This window comes from Lissotriton helveticus, chromosome 11 (assembly GCF_964261635.1).
Source record: "Lissotriton helveticus chromosome 11, aLisHel1.1, whole genome shotgun sequence".
NCBI classification, from domain to species: domain Eukaryota; kingdom Metazoa; phylum Chordata; class Amphibia; order Caudata; family Salamandridae; genus Lissotriton; species Lissotriton helveticus.
In genome coordinates this window covers 790,607,556-790,630,074 of record NC_136072.1, presented here as the reverse complement: position 1 = coordinate 790,630,074, position 22,519 = coordinate 790,607,556, and the positions used below count along the sequence as shown (strand labels likewise).

The window sequence follows — 22,519 nt, the reverse complement described above, 5'->3', positions numbered from 1 at the left end:
TGGCTCTGGCCGCCGAGTTCTGAACAACCTGCAGGCGGGCCATCAGATATTTAGGAAGGCCCAAATAGAGAGCGTTCGCGTAGTCAAGTCGCGAGCCTATCAGGGCCTGCACCGTAATTATTTTGTGCTGAAGGGACAGTAGAGGGAGAAACTTCCGCAGCATTTTTAGGATGCCAAAACACTTCCCTGTGAGCCCGATGATCTGGGGTCTAAAGGAGAGGTCGACATCGCACAGGAAGCCCAGATTTTTTGCCTTTAACGATGCGGTGTCAGGTGGAGACATACCGCGAGGCCACCATGACTTCCAACCGGGATCCGGCGGGCATCCGAAGAAGAGCAACTCCGACTTGTCTGAGTTACACTTCAGACTATGCCTCTGAAACCAATTGAAGACGGCTTCCAAACATTCCCGGATCCGACCGCTGTCAAAATCCTCACCCCTGCCACACGAGAAAAGAAGCTGGGTGTCATCAGCATAGGATATGATCTGGGCGCCAAAAGATTCCGCCACCGCCGCAAGAGGGGCCATATAGATATTAAAAAGGGTGGGGCTCAGGATAGACCCCTGAGGAACCCCCACCTCAAGCGGCGGCATTTCGGCGGAAAACGGAGGTGCCCAGACCACTTGCCGGCGGTTGGTCAGGAAAGACTTAAACCAATTCCACACCGTCCCACGAAGGCCTATCTCCCAGAGTCTTGAAAGGAGACCGGCATGGGGTACGGTGTCGAAAGCCGCCGACAAGTCCAACATGACCAGGATGGCTTTACCCCCCCCCCATCCAATGTCTCTCGAATGGCATCGGTGATCTCGAGAAGAGCTGTTTCCGTGCTAAAATTAGCACGGAAACCCGACTGAGAGTCGTGCAGAATATTATTACTCTATATGAAGCTGGAAATAGAGAGATGCGCATGCTTCTCAATCACCTTAGCCAGAGAAGGGAGGAGGGAGATTGGTCTGTAATTCGCGTGTACAAGGGGATCTAAGGATGGTTTTTTCAACAGCGGAAGAATCAGGGCGTGCTTCCAGGCCTTGGGAACCTCTCCCGAGGTCAGGGAGGCATTGAGCAGTGGGTTGAGCAGAGTATTAACTGCCGGTGCCACTCTCCCCAGGCACTTGGCAGGGCAAGGATCAAGCGGCGAGCCCGATTGAAGCCGTGACAGAAGATCAAAAGAGGAGGCAAGAGAAATAGGAGGAAAAGCCAGGAGCAGGGGGCCTTCCTCCTTACTAGATGGAGACATAGGTGTCAGATGGCAAACAGCAGGACTGAGACCCGGGCCCGGGAAAGAGCCTTGAATGAGTTTAATTTTATTGATGAAAAATTCACTAAGTTGGCTAATCCAGGCTTCGGTATGAGCATGAGTGGGTGTACTAGAAGAAGGAGAAACAAACTCCTGTACAATTCTGAAAATTTCTTTGCTCATACTTTCTGCAGCATCAATTCTGCGCTCAATATACACTTTTTTGGCATCAAAAATGTGCTTATGATAAAGACAGATAAGCTCCCTATATTTTCTTTTGTCTTCCAAATCATACCTGCGCCTCCAGACCCTTTCTGCCCTCTTGCAGTCTTGACGCATCCTGCGCAGGAGAGGAGTAAACCAGGGGGCCGGTACGTGTTTACCCGCATAGTTGATTGGTTTACCAGGGGCTAACTCCTCGAATCTAATAGTGAGCCATTTCTGAAACAGTTCAATATCTTGTTCCAGATAACCTGTGAGCTGGCAGGGAAGCTGACCGAGAGCATCAGATAACATGTCTGCCGTTACTCGATGAAAAGGTCGATACTTTTTTATACTTAAACTCTAGCAAAGCATCTAATTCATGGTCATTTATGATAGATCCTGGAGTGTAGGATCCATTCCCGATGATAATTACATAACATAAATGTAGATATAATGATTCTAAATGTAAATCATTTACTTAGTTACTGGCTATTCTACATGTATGAGTGGATTTGGCGCTCGTGCACACACGTAGTATACCGCTGAGTGTGGTTAAAATGCTGTAGTAGTCTGTTCTAAAATCAATACGTTATCAGTATAAGGAAAATCATCCACAATAACCTTTCTTGGACTTTGTAGAAATTATGCTAATTGCTGTAGGTGTAGTGGTAAATACAAAATAATTAATGCAAAAAGAAAAGTATAAAATGCACTCCAGTTTTAAGCCACTATCATAAATAGTTGAAAGAGTTAAGGAGGGTAAGAAATTGGATTGATAATTGGGTGGATGACTACTGATGTTAAGGAATATTAACAACTGTGCCATATAAATCACTAAAGTTGCCAAACAAACCTGAACTCACCCCCCTGGTAGCAATGGCACAGAGCAGTCAGGCTTAATTTACAGGCAATGTGTATAAAGTATTTATGAAGTTACAAAACATTTAATAAAGTCAAAACGCAAAACAATAAAACCCCCACACTGAATTAGAAGCATATAGCAAATTGTAATAAACAATATAACACCAACTTTACAAAAATCCAATAAGGGGAACCAGAGATATAGTTTTAGGTAGGAATAGTTCTCAGGAAGCATAAAGTGCCAATGATAGTCAATGGTCACAGTAGACTAGAATCTAAGCACAATTTGGCACTGACCGTGATGAAGCACAGGTCTCATACACCACCAGGTTCATCCTGGTCAAAGATTATACTTTCTGACGTTAGTGCTCCAAATCTCAATTCACTGTAGGAGTACACTTGTAAGGCCCCCCACCAGGACCTCACGGGAGGCACTTAAACTGCAGTGTCCAATCCAGGTCCAGTTGCCACTGGTCAGCTGGATAGTTTCAGGAAAAGGTCTCTTGTTGCTGGGTATGCCCCTGTTGCTTTGACAGGAGGTTAGCCTTATGACCCTTGAAGTCCACTTCTTTGTCCTGAGTACAAGAGAGAGTAGGTTCAGTCCTTTGGGGATGTTCTCAGGTCACAAACAGCAGTTTCAGTCCTCTTCTGATCTTTCTTCATGTCTAGGTGTGCTCTGACTTGAGTGCCTGGAAATGCCACTATTATGGCTGGAATGAGATAGTGGGTGGGAATGACCCCTGAACACAGTATAACCAATGGGGTAAAAGTTCCAGGGGCCAACCCCAACCAGTTTGGTCATTTTCAAGATGGCAGAAGTCTTCAACCACACCAAATTCGACTTTTTGTAGAAGAAAAGTAGGAGTTTCCAGCAACCAGGCAGTGGACACAAAAAAGAATTTGGCATCCTGTTTCCCTTCCTTTCAGGTGCACGCCCACTGTTATATGTAAACCCAGAAGACCTGATAAGCAAGATTTGTCAGGGTTATTCCATCCTACCATCAGGTGGAGCTCACAAGAGTCCTGTGGAGTTCAGATGTTACACCAAAATATGACAGAATTTTTTCAAACACCTGGGATTTGCAGCCCCATATTACTTCCCAGTCCAGACTTCCAAACCATCTTCCTGATGCATCATGGTTCCTGTTTTCCTGTTGTCCTTTCTGTCACCAAACCCTGTCCTCGTCATGCTCTGATGGTAGTGATCTTGATCTTTATTCCTGGATCCCAATGACTTTCTGGCCCTATTATACCTGCCTTCTGGACTTTTCACTCCTTTGGCTCCAACCCACACTCCTTTTCTGGCTTTCTTGTGTCCTGTCTTGTGTCTGCTGGCTTCCCTGGCCTTCCCCTTTCCACGTACCAGTTCAGCCTCCCGTTTATTGGTAGCTCCCTGATTCCTTGCAACTGGTTCATTCCTTGCAGTTGGCTTTTCTCTCTGCACCTTGCACCTCCCCTGAGCTTTCACCTGTATCCGCCCTGAGAACTCAGTGTGCAGTGGCTTGTAACTGATGTTGCTGATGAGTCTCCTAGAGCTCTGTTTGATCATGCTACTATATTCCAGGCTTGCCTTTTCATTTCTGTTTTCATAGCTGTTTGATACTATGTTCCTGTTCTGATTAGTTATTTAAGTAGGTTGCATGTCTCTTGTTTATCCTGCCTCTTGGTTCCAGTGTTGGGCTTGTTTCTAGTTCTGGCTGCAGACATCCAGACCTGTCTTGCATATGCAGATTCCTATTCTTGTATTCCATGTTCCTGTTTGGATTTCATATTCCTGTCCTATCCTAGTTAGTATGCAGATTTCCAGTATTCATAATTCTGTGTATTCCAGTCCTGACCGTGACCCTAATTTCAGTCCAGCTTTTCCCTGAGCCCACTTTCTGCTTCTGTGTACCTTCCACTGTTCTCCTAGTCTTCTTGTGTGTTGTACTATTAATATGATTTTAATAGCTTCCAAGGGCCAGTTAGTCACCAAGGCTTGTGCCTTTGTCACAGAACGACCCAGCGCTTCTTCTCCAAACGGGCGGCTGGGTCTCTACCTGAAATCTGTGAGATTATTCCGCTCTTGCCTGCATGTGAGATCTTTTTCACCTCACAGAGAGATCACTTCCATGCAGATCGTTTCTGAAGGGACCGACTGACAAACTATCATAAATGATAACATGTCTATTATTTCTCTCTTGCACCTTTCCATTGGTGGTTCTCATGTTAACTTCATATGTTCCACTGCAGACTTCCCAGTTCCCTCTTCACTGCCTGTTTCAAACTGCTTCAGTCCTCAGCTTCTGTCTTGCTTTACTCCCAGCCTTCAGGTACTCTCTTGATTATTTAGCCCCTTCTCTGGAAAGCATTTGTCTGTGCATAGAGCACACACTGCTTTTTTACTGCGCCGTGTCCTAAACTCTACTAGTGTCCCTGACAGTTTATCTCAAACTTTGCTAGATCCCTGACAGGATTTGATATTCAAGCAGGATTTGATACTGTATAGGAAACCAAGACTGAACAAGGCGACAGACTAGTTGACGCAAACCTTCTGGGAGTTTTTTTATTATCAATATACTGCTGTAGAGTGACCCCATCCAACCACTGTGCTAACTCTTGTTTTTTCAAACATTCCAACTTCAAAAAGAAGGCACGCAACTCCGAACTTTCCTGTGCATCTTGTGCCACAGGCGGGGCGGTAAAACTTCTTCCAAATAGGCCCTGTGCCAGTTCTTCACGTCCATCATTAAAACGTGGCATAATGTAGTCATGTAAAACAGTAATGAGTGCAACCAAGTCCAATATTGAATAGAAAACCAACATTGAACAAGGCGACGGACTAGTCAGGTTGCACCTCATTTGGTTTCCGAAATTAAGTGTTAAGACCTGTGCACAAATCATCCGGCGCCCATTAGTGCCACTGTAAAACAGATTCCAAACTTGATGAAAACAAGGAGGTGCACCAAGAAAGCAGATCCAGTCCAATGTAATTCAAGACTTGTGTTCTGCAGTTCTGTGTATAAACACACAGAACTGTGGAACACTTGTCTTGACACTTAGCAAGGTGTCAGACAATATGCCTGGGATTTCCCTTTTATCATAAAATGACCAGTGATTCATGATAAATGTATATGGCGTACTAGCCTTTTCTATTATAGAGCCCTGACGAAGTTCCATTAATTTATTTTGGGAATGGACTGCGTTGACTAGTTGCTGATTTAATGTGCACAAACTTTGAATAAAGGATTTCTTCATGAATTACATTGGACTGAATCTGCTTTCTTGGTGCACCTCTTTGCTTTCATCAGGATCTGATGCTGTAATGTTTGTTATGTTCTGAGGAGTTATCGCTGCCCGTTCAGGTCATCCTATTGTGTGCTCCTGGGAAACACTTTACACCTATTCAAATACTATTTGTTGGCTGGCAGAAGTGGGAGAGCAATTGCAAATTTAACCTCCAGGAATTTCAGACAGGGAAAAGATAACATTCTAAAAGTTAATTTTCCTGAATATTTATAAAAAATCCGACTTCACCATTGAATTGGATTTCTAATGACAATCAAATAATTGTTTAATTATTTTTCTAGCAGCTCCCATTCCTGAGATACAGAAGTAGGATTTTAAATCTGTACTCAGGTTTCCTACATAGGACAGCTAGGCCTGCCACAGTGGGTGCTAGTCACGGAACGGACAAGTTAGCAAGAGATTTCTACGTGTCCTACTGTTAAATACCAAGCTTTAAATACCTTGTAGGCGACAAAGTCTACATAGGTCTGATTTATTCATATCTGAAAGGGAGTTTTGGACCCGTCTAAAGAGTTTATTTGTATTGGCCGAATTGCATTGTTTAAACTGCCACATTAAGGTTACAATGGAAGGCCTGAAGCCTTGTTTTACACTTTCACTGTAGAGGATGGCACAATAGGTGCTGCAGTCCACAAGTGAAATTTAACTTGCAGGCTCTGGGTACATTTTGTACCATTGTACCAGGGACTGATAGGTAAGTTAAATCCACAATATAGGACTATGCTGATTTAATCATATTTAAAGGAGAAGCACACACATTTTAGCACTGGTTAGCATGGGTAAAGTACACAGAGGTCTAACGCCAGCAAAAATATAGGGTCCAGCAAAAGGCAGAAAAAGCGGAGTGACCGCGCAAAAAGTAGGATTTTCTGCAAGTTATCAATTGTCTTCTTTGAATGAGTCCAGTTTCTTACTAATTCTCAAACACACCCATTCCCTTTTGTTTCCACCACAGTGGACTCCTAGCCTCGGATTAAAATTTTGTCTTGAAGCAGTCATGGAGTTTATTCCTGGCTGCTACTTGAAACTTCATTCAAATGGAAATGGAGCAGCATCTGGGCCTGTATTGTTGATGCATGTATGCATGTTTGTATTGATAAAGAGAAAACTTTACTCGAAAGTAAAAGAGCACTGTACATTAAATGGGATGGGAGATGATACAACATATTGTACGTCTAATTGCCAGATATTGCAATTCACATATATTTGATTGCAATAAATGTCACGTTTGTATTTCTCCAGGCAGTGGCAAATTGAGTGATTTGCCCAAAACTCCATTCTTTTGATAGAAGAATCAAAAAGATCAGGTTGTACTCAACCAACACTCTCTTTCAACTAGCAAATGCTCCCTGGTCTATGTAAGATATCTCTTCTGAACACTGAATGATGCTACAAGCCCTCTTGCCTCTATTGACCACAGATACAAAAGTCCCTAATTGCACTTGGATAGCCTTAGGAGACTATTTGAGATGCTGATAATTCCCCATGCGACTCACAAACTTCTTTCTGTAATAATATGGTAACCTCACCTGCCTTCATTTTCAAGAGAGTTCACATTTATCTTGGATGCATTTCTATATCGACGCACTTTAAAAATGTCACTAACATAACATTTTGTTTGTTCTTAATAGGATTGTAGCAATTTGCCTCACATTGTTTGGGTATGGCATTTTGCTTGACTACAATAGACTGGGAAACATAGACATTTTTGTTTACTAGGGCAGTAAGGCAAGGGAACAGCTTCAAACCAGCAAGTGCAGTTTATGTTGATTTGAAAAAGAGCTATAATGACTTTTGGCAAATTAAAATGTAACTAAAATTGGAGCTGACAATAATAATACCTAAAAATTAGGAAAACTGCTATTCATATTTTGAAAGAAGGGGTAGGGAAAGAGCTAAAGCCCATTTGTTAAAGACGTCACAGCATTCTTATGCACAATTCAGCATAGACGTCTGATGAGGACTGAATCAAACTCAATTAGCAAAACGAAAAATTCAGGGACAATATACAGAATTTATCAGACATGTTTTATATAAGGTTTGGGGTAAAGTCAGTGTACAAAAGTCATTGTGTTAAGAACTGCTCCCTTTAATACTTTGTTTTTTGTACCTGTTTCACACATTCTGTACCACACTCCTGTGTGATACCTTAGTAGTGTATTGTGCCTCTACATGGAGGGAGGTAAGTCATGCCACCTCAACGAACGTCTCCCACCAATGGTGCTTCCGTGAGCTGTTCTTTATGGAAATAACACAGGTCACTGTGAAACTGGATTGACATTGTGGAGCTACCTATTACTCTGCTACCACTTTTGGGCATCCTGTTTGCACATGCAGACTTAAGAAATTGACAGTTTGTTCAGCATGGGGTGGGTGCTGGGCCTCCTTTGAGCTGCCCTTGTTCTCATGCTCCATTCCTGATCACTCCACTGCTGCCATGAATTCTCTGCATACCACTGTATGAAGCTACTACATATATCTTATGGTGAGATTTTGTAAAAGAATGCCCTTGGATTACAAATATTTCAAGTATAGAGGAAGGTGATTTGTTTTACTATAAGAGACTGATAATAATCTCATTGGTAGAGCCATAGTTTTGGGGTTTTGCGTCAGATAAATGCCATAGATATAGCGATCGATAAATTGTATCAATGGAATAGATTTAAAAAAATTGATGTGGGTATAATACCTTATTATTATAATTTTTTTAAAAGAATGTGACATTTACGTGAGAAAACGAAAAATACATATTAATAATTCTACCCAACTCAGGTGGACCAGATCCTGTCTGAATTTCAACTGCAAGAGGATGATCTGAAGAAGCTTATGAGAAGGATTCAGAAGGAGATGGAGAGAGGCCTCCGCCTTGAGACGCATGAGGAAGCAAGCGTGAAAATGTTACCCACCTATGTACGCTCCACCCCAGATGGTTCAGGTAAGAGAGTAACATATGTTTTCATAAATGTTGCTCTTCTGTTGTTAGAACTGGTAGGGCCTGTCAACTACTGGATTCTATTCAAGAGAGTTTATGAACTTCAAGCGTTGGCCCATAGAATTTCCAGATGCTGGTTGTTAGATGTGAATAATTTGGCCTTACTCCACCCATGTTTCTCAAGGTATTCCATATCAGGTGTCTCAAGCTGCCAAGTTGTGGCAGGCCAATTGTGAGTGACTCCGCTGATATAGATGTCTTGAGTTGTATTATGTCGCAAATTGTCACATGCTATGATTGTGTAGCTCATTTATGCCTCAGATCTCATGGTGCCCATGGCATGTGAGTATCTCACAAAGTTTTGATATCTCAGATGATCATGTGTCAATTTTAAGTAATTCACAATAGTCTAAAGAGTTCAAATGGTGCCACACCAAATGTAATTAACTAAACGTTCCAAAGGTATAAGTATATTCCATATCAGGTTTGAGCAGCTCATTCAGATAAGATGACTGTTACCCTACGCGAGCCCTAGTAGAACTTTCAACCAAGTCTCTTTTTTTGCTGAACATTTGATATATTTCTCACTACCAATCCTCAATATTATTCTAATAGGTTCTAAATATAAATTTGATTGTGTCACAATAATGTTTAAAAAGTAATTGATAAGTGAATAATTGATTGAGTCATCACACACTTATTTACAAAGCATACCATTAAGACGTGAACCAAAATGCATAACAGGTAAAATTTGTGATAAGCAGTCACAAAACGAAGGTCACAACATACAACCCACCTTCCAAGATCCACAGTTTGTGCTTCTATGAAAAATGGGGCCTCATTACGATGTCCGACAGACTTGCATCCGCCCGGCACTGTTGCTAAATTGGGACCGACCGACCTCCAGTCAGCGTCCCGAACGCAGTATTAGGATACGACCGCACATGGTGCAGTCGCACTCTCCCATTTCTCTATGGAAACTTGTGCTGCGGTCGGAAACTGGCTGCAGCACAAGCTCCCATCGAGAAATGGGAGTTTTTGTAAATCCCTGCACGACGTGGAAGGTACCACACGGTGCCTGCCGCACAGTGCAGGGATTGACAGGGGGGCACCATATGTGTTCCTCAGGTGCCAAACCGGAGGCCACTGTTGCAAGGGGGCCCTGATAGGGGCCCTCAAAGTTGCTTTCCAACAGGCTTTTCATGGCGGAAAGCCCGACGTGAAAAGCCTGTGGGAAACCGACATCATAATCCCTATTGCGGAAACAGCGTCTTTAAGGGATTACGTGCCGGTTTCCAACTGGCTCCTTCAGCCCATCGAAAGCCCGCCGGAATGACCGGCCACTTTCACTTCCAACCCGTCATTGTAATACGAAAGTGAGACCAGCGGTCGGAGGCTTTCCGACAGACATCAAAATGAGGGCCTATATGTATGATATTCAAGTACATGCTCTTTACAACCAATGAACAAAATAATGTGCTTTACATATTATTATTTCCATTTTTTTTCACAATGTTCATAGTATCATGTATGTATGGGAGCTTCTTTTTTACTATTGTATGTAAGTAATCTATATATATATTGATAGTGGTTGAAATATTCAATCTATACATTCTGCAGTAGTGAAACACATGATAATCTTGATTTCATGGATTTTCGAAATCATGTGTCGTACTGGTACGTTTGGATATTCCAATGTAAGGAATTTATTGAATTCCTTATATTTGAATACCCAGAAGTGCCAGAACCATACATGATTCAGTGTTTCGCATGAACACCATACATTTAGAACCAATGGAAAGTCCGCAAAAGCACGCTTTAATGTGAAAGAAGGCAATGCCAAAGGGTCTGTAATGCATGTTTTAGGATTAATGCCAACATACAGTTTCTTTACGAGGAAAGATAAATATTTTTAACAAGTGACAGGATTCTCAGTGGGATTTAATTTAACTCCATTGGGAACAAAAATCTTTATGAAAAGGTTAGAAGTAAAAAGCGAATTTAAAAATGGGGAATTGAAAAGGGTTGATGTACTCTAAAAAGCTACTTAGACAACATTTTTATTGTTTGGCTAGACTCAAATCATATCATACTAATTTATTATGACACAAGAAAAATGTTTGGGAAATATAGACGATATCTTATGCGAATGGAGAAATCTAGCAATGGAACTTGTTAAAGCATCAGTGGATGATAAAGAAAACCAAAGATTAATAAACCCTCAAAAAAGCCACATACACTTGCATAAATTATACACATTGTACATTTAGGCGCGATCGGTGTGCATCTATACCTACGCAAAAAAATTAAACTCCAACATTATACATCATGCGAGAGCAAACAATATATCTTTGGCATTAAATGTTCATACAGATGTACTATATAGAAATTGCTGAAAGATATTTCAAGTTAAAGTTAATCTCAAATGAACATAACATTTATAGTTAAAAAATGGAAAGGCACTGTTAGTAAATCATGTTTTGGCAAAAAGAATACCAGCTTCACATCTTAAGTTTTATGTGTTGAAATTAATAAGGAATTGAAGTCAGTATAATGGAAGAAATCCAGAGGAGAGAAATTTTCTTGATCAAGTTAGGGTATCTTTAAAATTCTTTAATGTTAGATATTTAAAGAACGGAATTGAAAAAGTGATATCAGCATTGCGTGAAATGCATGACCCACATTGTGGTTCAGAATGTTTCCCTTGAAGGTAGAAGATTCCAAGACTAGGAATCAAGAAATGACTAGGAAATGTCTATTGAGTTAGAAAAAAAGACTATGGGCCTGATTATGACTTTGGCAATATGGCAGCGGGCCGCCATGCCAGCACCCCGCTGCTACATCACCAAAGCCATCCTGAGACCACCTGACAGATTAGGAGTTTTTTCCTGGTCTGGCAGGTGGTGCTTTGGCGGGTTCAGGCGGTGAGCCTTAGAAAGGATTAACATATATATGGGACCCCCTCTATATTTACTTTGCAGGTCAGGGAACGAGGGGAGCAACAAAAGCAATAAACAATGAACAATGTTCCCTCACGACCTATATAGTGAAAATGATACCACTTCTATACTTTTACTCTTATTATTTCACACAGTATACGGCAACATCAACTTTTTTTCATTTGTATTTTTTATTCTGAAATTTTTTATATATTTTTATAAGTACAAAAGTCACTTTTATCAATTTATCATTTATAACATATATGTTTCCTGAAAATCATTTGGTCGAATACACAATAATTCATTTAAGACAATAAAAACATTTTTGTCTACCGTGCAGAAAAAACATACTTGAATACACCAATAAACTTCACCACACACAAACTCACTCATTCATACTACATTCGCTCCTTTCTCTGCGTCTGAGGGATCGCAGATAGACACGCGATTTTTTACGCAAGGTCGACGCGTTTCGGTGGTATGAAACCACCTTCCTCAGGACCTTCTGGCAGAAAAGACAGATACTCTTTGCACAAAAATAATCACTGCACGGTATGATATCCGCAATTTTTAGAGTGGAAACCTGCTTCGGTCAGCTAGTCTCAACTTAAACACCCAAAATTCTTTAGGCGATCCACGTATTAAAAACGCCTATTCCTTAATCTTATGTAGACCTCGGGTTTTTGTCTTGGGTTCTTCTTTTTTTTCCAAAAGCCAAATTATTCTTTTTATCGCTCTCGTGTGAGCCTTAGAAAGGCACTGCAGTGGGAACCCCAAAGCAAGTTCCTGCACAGCATAGACTGTTAAATCCATGCTGTGCACGAACCCAGGGTGCATGCTACAGAGGGCACACAATGTGCCCCCCCACCCCCCTGCAAGCATCCCCATGGCCCTGAGGCACCACTGGGCCCTGTAGGGACCCCTTGCTTTCCTGTTTCCTCACTGTCACAGTTTTCATGGCAGGCTCACTGCCATGAAAACTGTGGTGGTGAGGAACCTCCAAATATGCTTGGCGGTGTGGCAGCACCACCACCAGCATATTGCTGGGCCAGACCGATGCGACACGGCCGAGGGATCATGGATCCGCAGCAGGTGCAGAGATCTTGTGGTGGCGGGACTGATGCACTCCTATTGAGGCGATCGAACCACCAGTGAGGCAGTTCCCGCCACACCACTGTGAGTTTGGCGTTGAGATGGACTGCCAAAGTTGTAATCTGCCCGTATGTCTCCAGCAGAAGTGTAGAAAGAAAAAGACAGAAAGACCTGACTGACATAGTGAAATAGATGCTGATGAAAAGGAAAGGAAAGATGTAGATTGCAGGAGCTGTCTGCTTCAGTAAAGAGCATTGCGCTACAGATTTGTGAATTGCAGTGGGGATAATTGTTCTGTAATACTACTAATTAAATTTGTTTTTAATGAACTGCAAGAGAGAAATAATAGTTGGCACATGAGTACATGATTGCTACAGGATTGAGAGTGCCTAATTGGTATTTCTGGTTAACCATTAATGGGAAGGTCCTTCAGAGCCGTGAAGAACAATGACAGTCATATTAAAGGAACATAATGGAGGGTGAATGTTATTAATTGATAAAAAGCTGTATTCTACATGGTATGAGTTACAGCCAAGCCTGTTAAGGTTTACGATGTGGACAGCTTGTGTTTTTTTCTTGCAATGTACATCCGTGTGTCTTAGCATATATCACATTTTGAAGAAAATTGTCAATTCTGATTGTCTAATCTGGCAGGCACACAATTCAATGATATCGTTCAGGTAATTAAAACTTTACAAAGCAAACAAGCAAACAAGCAGGGATAAAAACACTGATATATATATATATATATATATATATATATATATATATATCCAAAGAATCCTCTCGTTTTCGATCAAGGATGACAAGCCACACCATCAGGTACTTCAGAAGGTTGTTTATTTGGGCATAAACGACGCGTTTCGAGCTCACGGGCTCTTGGTCACATGACCAGTATTTTTTCACTCATGTATATATACTGTTGTATTATCATGGAAAGGGAAGAAAGATCTCCATGTTTACAAACATCACACGGAGATCCCTTTAAAAGCAATGCATTTTATCTCAGCAGAAACAGAAACTCGAAGAGTATCTTAGTTAATGCATTTTCCCAAATGTTTGGTTTAAAAGAAAAGATATATAGTAAATGATAACATAACATTTCAAGTAAACAATGTCACGTTACAAAAAATGCTCATTAAGGGTGTAGTACCCATGGTATGTTTACAAAAAAGAACAGGTTATAAAGCTAGGAGAAATTAAACAGGGAGGGATGAAAAAATTATAGTTAGAGAGAGGATGTAAATATATCTATAAAGACTAAGATCATTTGGGTATAGTACCCTCTGTAACAAAATCTGGTGTATTCCAATCTCATTTCATTCATGTTAAAGTAAGTGAAAAAAGGAGCTATGTTCTATGTCTAGTCAACAATGTCATATAGTGAAAACAAAGGTGATTTAACTCTACCCTCCCCTAGAAGGAGAAATGGGAGAAGGACCTCGTGCTCATAGTTGTATCTATATCCAAGTGAAGCAGTGGTGCTCATAGCAATACTTTCTATCAGTGGTTTGTCGCTTCATATCAAGACGAGGTCTTATACTCTAGGGAGAGGAAAAAGTGAAAACAGAACATATTAGTACATTGAAATCAACTGTACATTTACATTTAAGAGACAGCATAGCGATCTTCACGAAGTCATAACTTTCCAAACTTACAACCTGTTTAGAATTTTTAAAGATAATAAAACCTATATTCAGCAAGGAACCAAACAAATACTGAAAAACAAACAATATCGGTTAAAAAGACATAATTAAAGAGATATGTCATGAAATCAGAGTACCTTAAGAGGGAGGCTGGGAAGCCTGCCGAACAGTAGTTTATAAATGTACATACATTTCTTCGTCAATATTCATCCCAAAAGGAAAGATACACCCTGCCTGTAAAATGAATTTGGACTCTGCTCTGCGTAACGCTGTCAGACGATCCCCTCCTCTGATATGTTTGGGGATAGAATCCAGTGCGAAAAATTTCGCCTTGGTCCAATCTCCATCATGGTATTGGTGGAAGTGTTTGGCCGTACTGTATGCAAAGTCCTTGTTGGTGATTGCACGCCAGTGCTCCAAAATTCGCTTTTTCACGGGGAAAGTGGTTGAGCCTATGTACCATTTGCCGCAAGGGCAGGTCACAACATAAATGACATGGTCAGTGGTACACTGGATGTTTTTAGTTATTTTCCATTTCCTTTTTATTCTTTTGAGCTCGACCTCCCTTACGTTAGAGCTGTGGCTGCAGGCCTTGCACTTCCCACACTTGAAGAACCCACCTTTTGCTGACAGCCAGGTCTTCTTTCTTTCTAGGTGACTCTGTACTATTAAATCTTTGATAGACTTTCCTCTCCTATAGGTGATAGAGGGATGTGGATCTAGCCTTTCTTTTAGTACCTTGTCTTGTAAGAGGATGTCCCATCTTTTCCTTATGATCTGGCTGAAAGCTGAGGACTGGGTATTGTAGGTGGTTATCAGTCTTATAGGGGCTTTTGCGTTGTGGGGACTGGCTCTGGAGTCTTTAAATAATGCCTCGTTTCTCTGGATGAGGGCTACTCTATCTTCGCCTTTTTTCAACATATTGGCGTGGTAACCTCTCACTTTGAACCTGTCATGCATTATTTTCTTGTGTTCCTGGTACTTCTCTTCGGTGCTGCAGTTCCTCCTGGCGCGTAAAAACTCGCCAAAGGGGATTGCCCACCTAAAGCTAGGAGGGTGGCAGCTATTCGAATGGAGCATTGAGTTCCCTGCTGTTGTTTTTCTAAAGATTTCTGTTTCGATCGTTTTGTTCTTAATCACTAGTCTGATATCTAGGAAATCGATCGTCTGTTGACTATGCTGCATAGTAAATCTTAGATTCAGGTTGTTCGTATTAAGTGCTCCTACAAAATCAATTAAGTCTCTCTCGCTCCCCTCCCACACAAAAAAGACATCATCTATGTAGCGGAGCCAGACATTTACGCATTTGGTCCAATGTTCCAGTTCGTCGTTCCTGAGCACCTGCTCCTCCCACCAGCCCACCAAGAGATTGGCGTAGCTGGGGGCAAAGCAGGTGCCCATAGAAGTCCCCTGGATTTGTTTGTATAGAGACCCATTGAAGAGGAAGACATTTTCATCTAGGCACAGTTCAATCATTTGAAGCAGCATTTTAGAATGTGCTTCCAAATGTCTGCTCCTTGTCTTCAGAAAGTATTCACAGGCCTTCAGACCGTCTCTGTGTCGAATAGAGGTGTATAAACTTTCAACATCTAGACATACTAGCCAAAAATGTGCCTCCCAATTAAAATTTTCAACTTTTTGCAAAAAGTCTTTAGTATCTTCTAGATGTGAAGTTAGGTCTTTGACATAACATTTTAAAAAATGATCGACATAGTGTGAGATGTTCTCTAAAAGGCTGTTTATAGAAGATACAATAGGCCTTCCTGGGGGTTGGGTCTGATTCTTGTGCACTTTAGGGAGTAGGTAGAATGTGGGGGTGGTGGGATTCTCATTGATGAGGAATTTAGTCTCATCCCAACTGAGTAATTTCATTTTTTCCCACTCTCGAATGTTTTGGTGAACCCTATTTAGTAGTTTGCCCAGATAGGAGTGATCTACCTTTGTGTAGCATGTGGTGTCAGACAGTTGTCTCATCGCTTCACTGATATACAGTTTCTTGTCCCACAAAACTACATTTCCTCCCTTGTCGGAGGGTTTTATGATGATCGAGTCGTCATCCTTAAGCTGATTAAGTGCCAACCTCATCCCCGCTGTTAGGTTCTGTCTTTCCTGAGGTCTATTCAATAGTTTCAACATGTCATTATTTACAAGATCATGGAATACATCTATATTGTCTCTAGGTAGCTGGGGTCTGTATCTGGATTTGGGTTTGAAGGGCGTGGTCACAGTGTAAGAATTAGGTTCAATATCACTAGATGTATCAATAAGTACGGGGATATTATCTACAACCTCTTGTGTGGTAGGGACCTGAGATTGAGTTAGATCAACCATACCTTCTTCATGCAAGGAGACTAAAGCATCATGCAGATTTCTGATATTGTCAGGGGAATCAGTGGCAACGTTGGGTAGTTCCGTGTTAATCTTTTTGTGAGTGTGTATTTTATGCAATTTGAGCTTTCTCACAAACATATACATATCAATACGTGTTTGAGTATAATCAAAATTCAGATCAGGACAAAATGTTAAACCAAGTTTAAGAACTTTTTCTTCATCTTCAGTTAAGGGTCTATTAGACAGGTTCATTACCGTAAGTTCTGGAGTCTGTTCATCCATTATTTGCCCTTCTGTGTCTGGCCTTTGTTTCCCACACCAGTAGTTCCTGAGGTTGTTGCGTCGCTGCCGCCGCTTTTTGCTTTTACTTTGCCTCCTCGGCCTTGATAACGGGTTCTTCCCCGTATAGATTGTTCGTTGGCCTCTGTTACCAGGAGCAGTTCGTCGGAAAAAACCGTTACCCCTAAATTTTCTGCTGTATTGGCATCAGTTAAGCTTGCTTCGGAGCTCAGGCTGGTCCTAGATTGCCACCGATCTTTATCCGCCATTCCCAATGACTTGTCCCTTAATAGGGTTGAACGTGCTTTGTCAAATTTCTTTGCGAATGTTAAAATTCTTCCAAGCTTGTAGTCTCTCTCATCGCGTTCAAATTTGCGTTGCTTCCTTGCAATAAGATCCTTCTCAAATTTGTTTATTTTTTCATCCACATTCTTTAACATCTTTGATACCTCTGTTTGTTCCTTCTCAGTGGCTAGCTCATCTAAGAGTGTTTGTATTTCTTTCACTAGGTCCTCATGTTCCTCCCAGGCATTTTTAACCAAGATCTGCATCATCGTTTTGGAGCAGGCATTAGTGTTCTCTCGCCATGCTTTTAATACTTCCGGTTTTGGTTTGTTCAGGGTAGGAACAATGAAGATACGCAAGCCACGGGGGACACGATCCACTTCTATGTAGTTTTGTAGGGATGTGGCTTCCCACCATCGGCTCAGTTCTTTCTTTCTTAGACGTTCCAGGGTGAATCCTTTTTGTTTCAATGTAACCACGCCAGGGGGAGTGGTTTCTGCTGACCCGGCTGTTGTGTTTCCATCGGGTCCCTTTTGTTTTTTAAACACATTTTCTGCAGAGGCTTCCCGCCCCTTAAGGTACTCCATCGCCCACAATGCGATTCGGTCCTCCGACCGTTCCAGTGCCTGAATGCGCGTCTGACAATTGTTGTCTCGCGTACCCTGGCTGCCGTCTCCGCTGTGTCTACTGCACTTTGCCTCGTACCGCTTTCCCCGCGGTCAGTGCGATCCGCTCCGTGATTGACACCACGGTTCTGCGGCTCCACGTTACCACGGCGGCTCCCCGGCGTCTTAAGTGCAAATACTCGCGTTGTGTCTTCTCCCAGCGGGTTTCAGTTCTCAGTGCAGCCGGCGGGCGAGGATATTGACTCCACGTGCTATTATTATACCTCAAACGCCTGGAGCTTCTAGGAGGCACTCAACAGTTCTCCGCCCGCGTCGGGCAAATGTTAATGCAAGAAGGCGAAATGCGCTGAAGAGAAAAGCCCGGAGGGCGGAGAACTGTTGAGTGCCTCCTAGAAGCTCCAGGCGTTTGAGGTATAGTAATAGCACGGCTGTCTGTGCCGTGGGGAGAGCACCATCACTTGCTTGAAATACGAAACTTCGAGGCAATGTGAGGCTAAGACTTCCAAACTGGTTGGGGGTCTGCACGGAGCTCCTCTGTGAAAGTGCAGCGCATGGAACCTCAAATGCGACCTACTAAAGGAAATGAATGTGCCCTAATAGACATTGAACACTCGACTTGACCCACAAGCATAACAAACAAAAAGGCATCCAAAACGGACTACAAATCCCAGAAATGCTTGGTATGAAACGGGATTGAATCCACGCCTACCAGGAGATTTGTGCAATAAGAATCCGTGAAACTGGAGACGCCCAGCGAGTGCTCTTTGTCGGCAGCCCCTGAGGATGGGACAAGTTCCCTGAAACGCGTCGGGCAAATGTTAATGCAAGAAGGCGAAATGCGCTGAAGAGAAAAGCCCGGAGGGCGGAGAACTGTTGAGTGCCTCCTAGAAGCTCCAGGCGTTTGAGGTATAGTAATAGCACGGCTGTCTGTGCCGTGGGGAGAGCACCATCACTTGCTTGAAATACGAAACTTCGAGGCAATGTGAGGCTAAGACTTCCAAACTGGTTGGGGGTCTGCACGGAGCTCCTCTGTGAAAGTGCAGCGCATGGAACCTCAAATGCGACCTACTAAAGGAAATGAATGTGCCCTAATAGACATTGAACACTCGACTTGACCCACAAGCATAACAAACACAAGCATTTTCAATGCAATGGTTTCGCCTTTGGAAAAGTTTGAGCTATTGGCATTGTTAATGACAACATTTTTATTTATGTGTTGGTTTTGAAAACAGATAAATAAATGGCATTGTCACTTACATTGTTATTAGCTTAATCTCTGGAGTCTCTAGAACTCCATAGCACTCCCTAGCACTGTGCACTTCCTAGCTTCCCTAGTCCCTCCGCACCTCTTAGCATTGTGCACTCCCTAGCTTCCCTAGTCCCTCCGCACCTCTTAGCATTGTGCACTCCCTAGCTTCCCTAGTCCCTCCGCGCCTCTTAGCATTGTGCACGCCCTAGCACTCTCTAGTCATTTCCTAGCACTCCTTAGTCACTCCCTAGTCACTCTGCACTCCCTAGTCACTCTGCACTCCCTAGTCACACATGCACACTTAGAGCCACACCCCCCCAAAGCCACACACTCCTCCCAGAGCTACACACACACCACCCCAGAGCCACACACACACCACCCCAGAGCCACACACACACCACCCCAGAGCCACACACACACCACCCCAGAGCCACACACCACCCCAGAGCCACACACACATACACACTTTGAGCTACACATATATAGCCAGAGCCACACACATACACACTGATTACAAACACACCCAGATGCACACACAGAGCTACACATACATACCCAGAGTCACACACAGAGTTATACATACACCCAGAGTTACACACACATATACACACACATACAGAGCCACACACACATACACACCTAGAGCCACATACACACACCCAGAGCCACACAAAGACATACACACACAGAGCCACACGCACACACACACATCCTGAGCCACACACACTCAGATCCACACACACAGAGCTCCACACACACACACCTAGAGACACACATACACCTAGAGCTACACGCCGCTTGCAAGCTGTCTAGGCTCGACCTAAAAATCAGAGTGGAGAAAATAAGAGTGGCAAAGTGTTTTGTTTCTAATAGATAGATTACTGTTGTGTGGCAAAGTTCGTAAACAAACTGGGGAATTTTCATCTGGGATTTGTATACACTAGGGTACTGCAATCTACAAGTCAATATGCTAAGCGTAATTACTGGCAAATGTAAAACATTGGCTTTATCAGTCATGTGACAGTACCAAAACTTATCCTAGTAGAAACCACCTTTCACAGAATGCAGAGTTAAAATGATTCATTTTTTACAAAACTGGTAGCGACAGAAGTACGATGTTGAGATTCAGCACCGTGTTGGTTGCTGCTACTGGGCACATGCATTAGTCGTAAAGCTAACATTAATTTAGAGGCTTTATACCTGCCAACAATTATGCCGACATCGCCGCAAAAAGCCGCAAAACAATGTCACTGAAGCCAAGCATGCATGCTTAGATAGCTGCAGTACCTTTTTTAGTACAGTAAATTGATCAAACATCCTGGCCATTTACAATTAAGAGTGGAAGTACGGATAGATAGATTTTTTTTTTTTTGTTTTAAACAACGAGATAGAAACAATTACTTTCATATGTAATAATTGGATTTACGATATTAAGAGGCATGGGAAACATGCACAGATGGGCAAATGTTCTATATCTGTGATTTAAAAAACTCTTTCTTCAGCAACACCAAATCCCTGCATTTTTTAATATTAATTAAGAAGCCTCCTTTTCAAAAAAATGTGTGCCCCAAGGCCAAGGGATTCCTGAAACCCGTCCTTCACATCTGACTTGGGCATTTCAGACGAATAGGCCTCCAAGCCCCCCGAGGTCTGGCTCCTTTTACAAGATGTGCAGAAAACAGGGGCTAATGGGGCTTTGCTGAATGCACGGCTCTGCATGTCTCCTCCTGGGAGGCGGCCGAGCAGATGTGATATGGTAGGGAAGCAGCATTACTGATGGCGTGCAGCCCAAGGAAACTGCCAACCCCGTACACAGAAAGGACACGCCCCTGCAATGTGTTTGCCACCTACATCTACCACCAAAATAGAGGCCAGTTTAATATATCATTACCACAAAAAATGCATATGCAAATAATGTCTGCTGGATTCCAAGAGTCTTTGAAACATTCACTGGCACGCTGAAATATGAGTCAACTCGCCTAGCTTTTAATGGAAAGGGTACAAGGCTGACTAAAATGTGTAACTGACCATGGTCAGGTGCATGACGGGAATATGACTATATGTATCCACTTGTAATAAGTGGGCACCAGACTTAAGCAGTGGCTACAATGATGTTGACTGTGCACGTCAGAAAAACATCCAAGGGTCGCAGTGCACACAAAGCGCCTTGCAGATGCCTGCAGTGTGTAACGCACACGTTTCTCAAGTAACTCAATGCACAGGAGCTCGTGGAACACACAAGCCAAAGATTGTTGTAGGGACCGGATATGATGCCCCTGAGCTCCTCATAGATGCTCTCTGTAATTACATTTACTTTGATAGAGTTTGCACAGCGCTGTGCATGGCAGATATAGCTGTTAATCAATAGGATTCGTTGTTGAGACTCGTGAAGGATGAAAGGCTGATTTAACCCGGGTTAAATGTGAAGACTTGACCTGGTGATTAAACACGGACCTCAACACTGATTAGTTCATTTTAATAAGTTATATTACAGAAGAGCTACAAGTTATCTTGCCAAATGCAAAATTATTTTTCAAAGGCGAGTTCAAAATTAATAAACCTACTGGTCAGTAATGCCAAAAAAAATGGAAAATGCATGTGAAGGGCAAGCTATAAATCAATGCACAACTGCTACAACATAATCCATATTTTACAGGTGTGCTCGTCTTTATGCAGACATACATAGCCATGGCCCTTTTTAAATCGCATATGATATCCTCCCAGTGATGCTCGGCGTAAAAACACTACTCACAGTCGCTTCCACCCCCATGTTTTGGCAGCAGTCGCTTTTCCGTGATCTTCACGATGAGTACTTGAAAGTAACCACTCCACGCACAAAAAATACTCACTCGGCGCGAGAGAAGAGTGGTCGTGGTCAAATGAGGACAAATTTATGCTAATCTTTGATAAACATTCACAAACAAACATTTATTTCGCTTTCGACACGTTGGCCCCGTTTGAAAGCATGGAGGCGAAGCCAGGATGATGTGTGTGTGTGGGGGGAAAGAGGGGGGGGGCCTAACATAAAGATGCAAAGGACAGCTTAGAGGCTGCCACAGAGCATAAATATTCAGAGAGAAGATTATAGGATTCGTGCAGAAATTGCCGCGCTCCTCGTCCACATGACACCGCTCAGCTATCACGCCCAGCTGCCCTGCCTCTCGTGCCTCCCAGCAGCGCTTACCGGCCACAGAAATTGCCGCGCTCCTCGTCCACATGACACCGCTCAGCTATCACGCCCAGCTGCCCTGCCTCTCGTGCCTCCCAGCAGCGCTTACCGGCCACAGAAATTGCCGCGCTCCTCGTCCACATGACACCGCTCAGCTATCACGCCCAGCTGCCCTGCCTCTCGTGCCTCCCAGCAGCGCTGTCTCAGGATTCGCAGGACGTCTGGTCTCAGAGCAACGGCCGACGCCCCGCAGCGGTGCTCCTCCACTCCAATGGCTGCCAGGCACTTTTCGAGCCCTCCATCTCGGGCCTCGGTGCCTCCGCCTGCCGGCAGTCTCCACGGTTTCATCCGCGGCCCCGTATACGGAGGAAAAAGACAC

General features: G+C 42.9%; 1 protein-coding gene across 2 annotated transcripts in view; it reads left to right on the top strand.

Annotated features, from left to right (window-relative positions):
• Positions 1-22,519, top strand: part of GCK (glucokinase) — a 366,089-nt gene that overhangs the window by 233,669 nt on the left and 109,901 nt on the right. For both annotated transcript variants that reach the window (XM_078666753.1, XM_078666754.1), the window contains exon 2: positions 8,365-8,527. In XM_078666753.1, the coding sequence (XP_078522879.1) occupies positions 8,365-8,527 (163 nt within the window). The remainder of the gene's footprint in view (positions 1-8,364; positions 8,528-22,519) is intronic.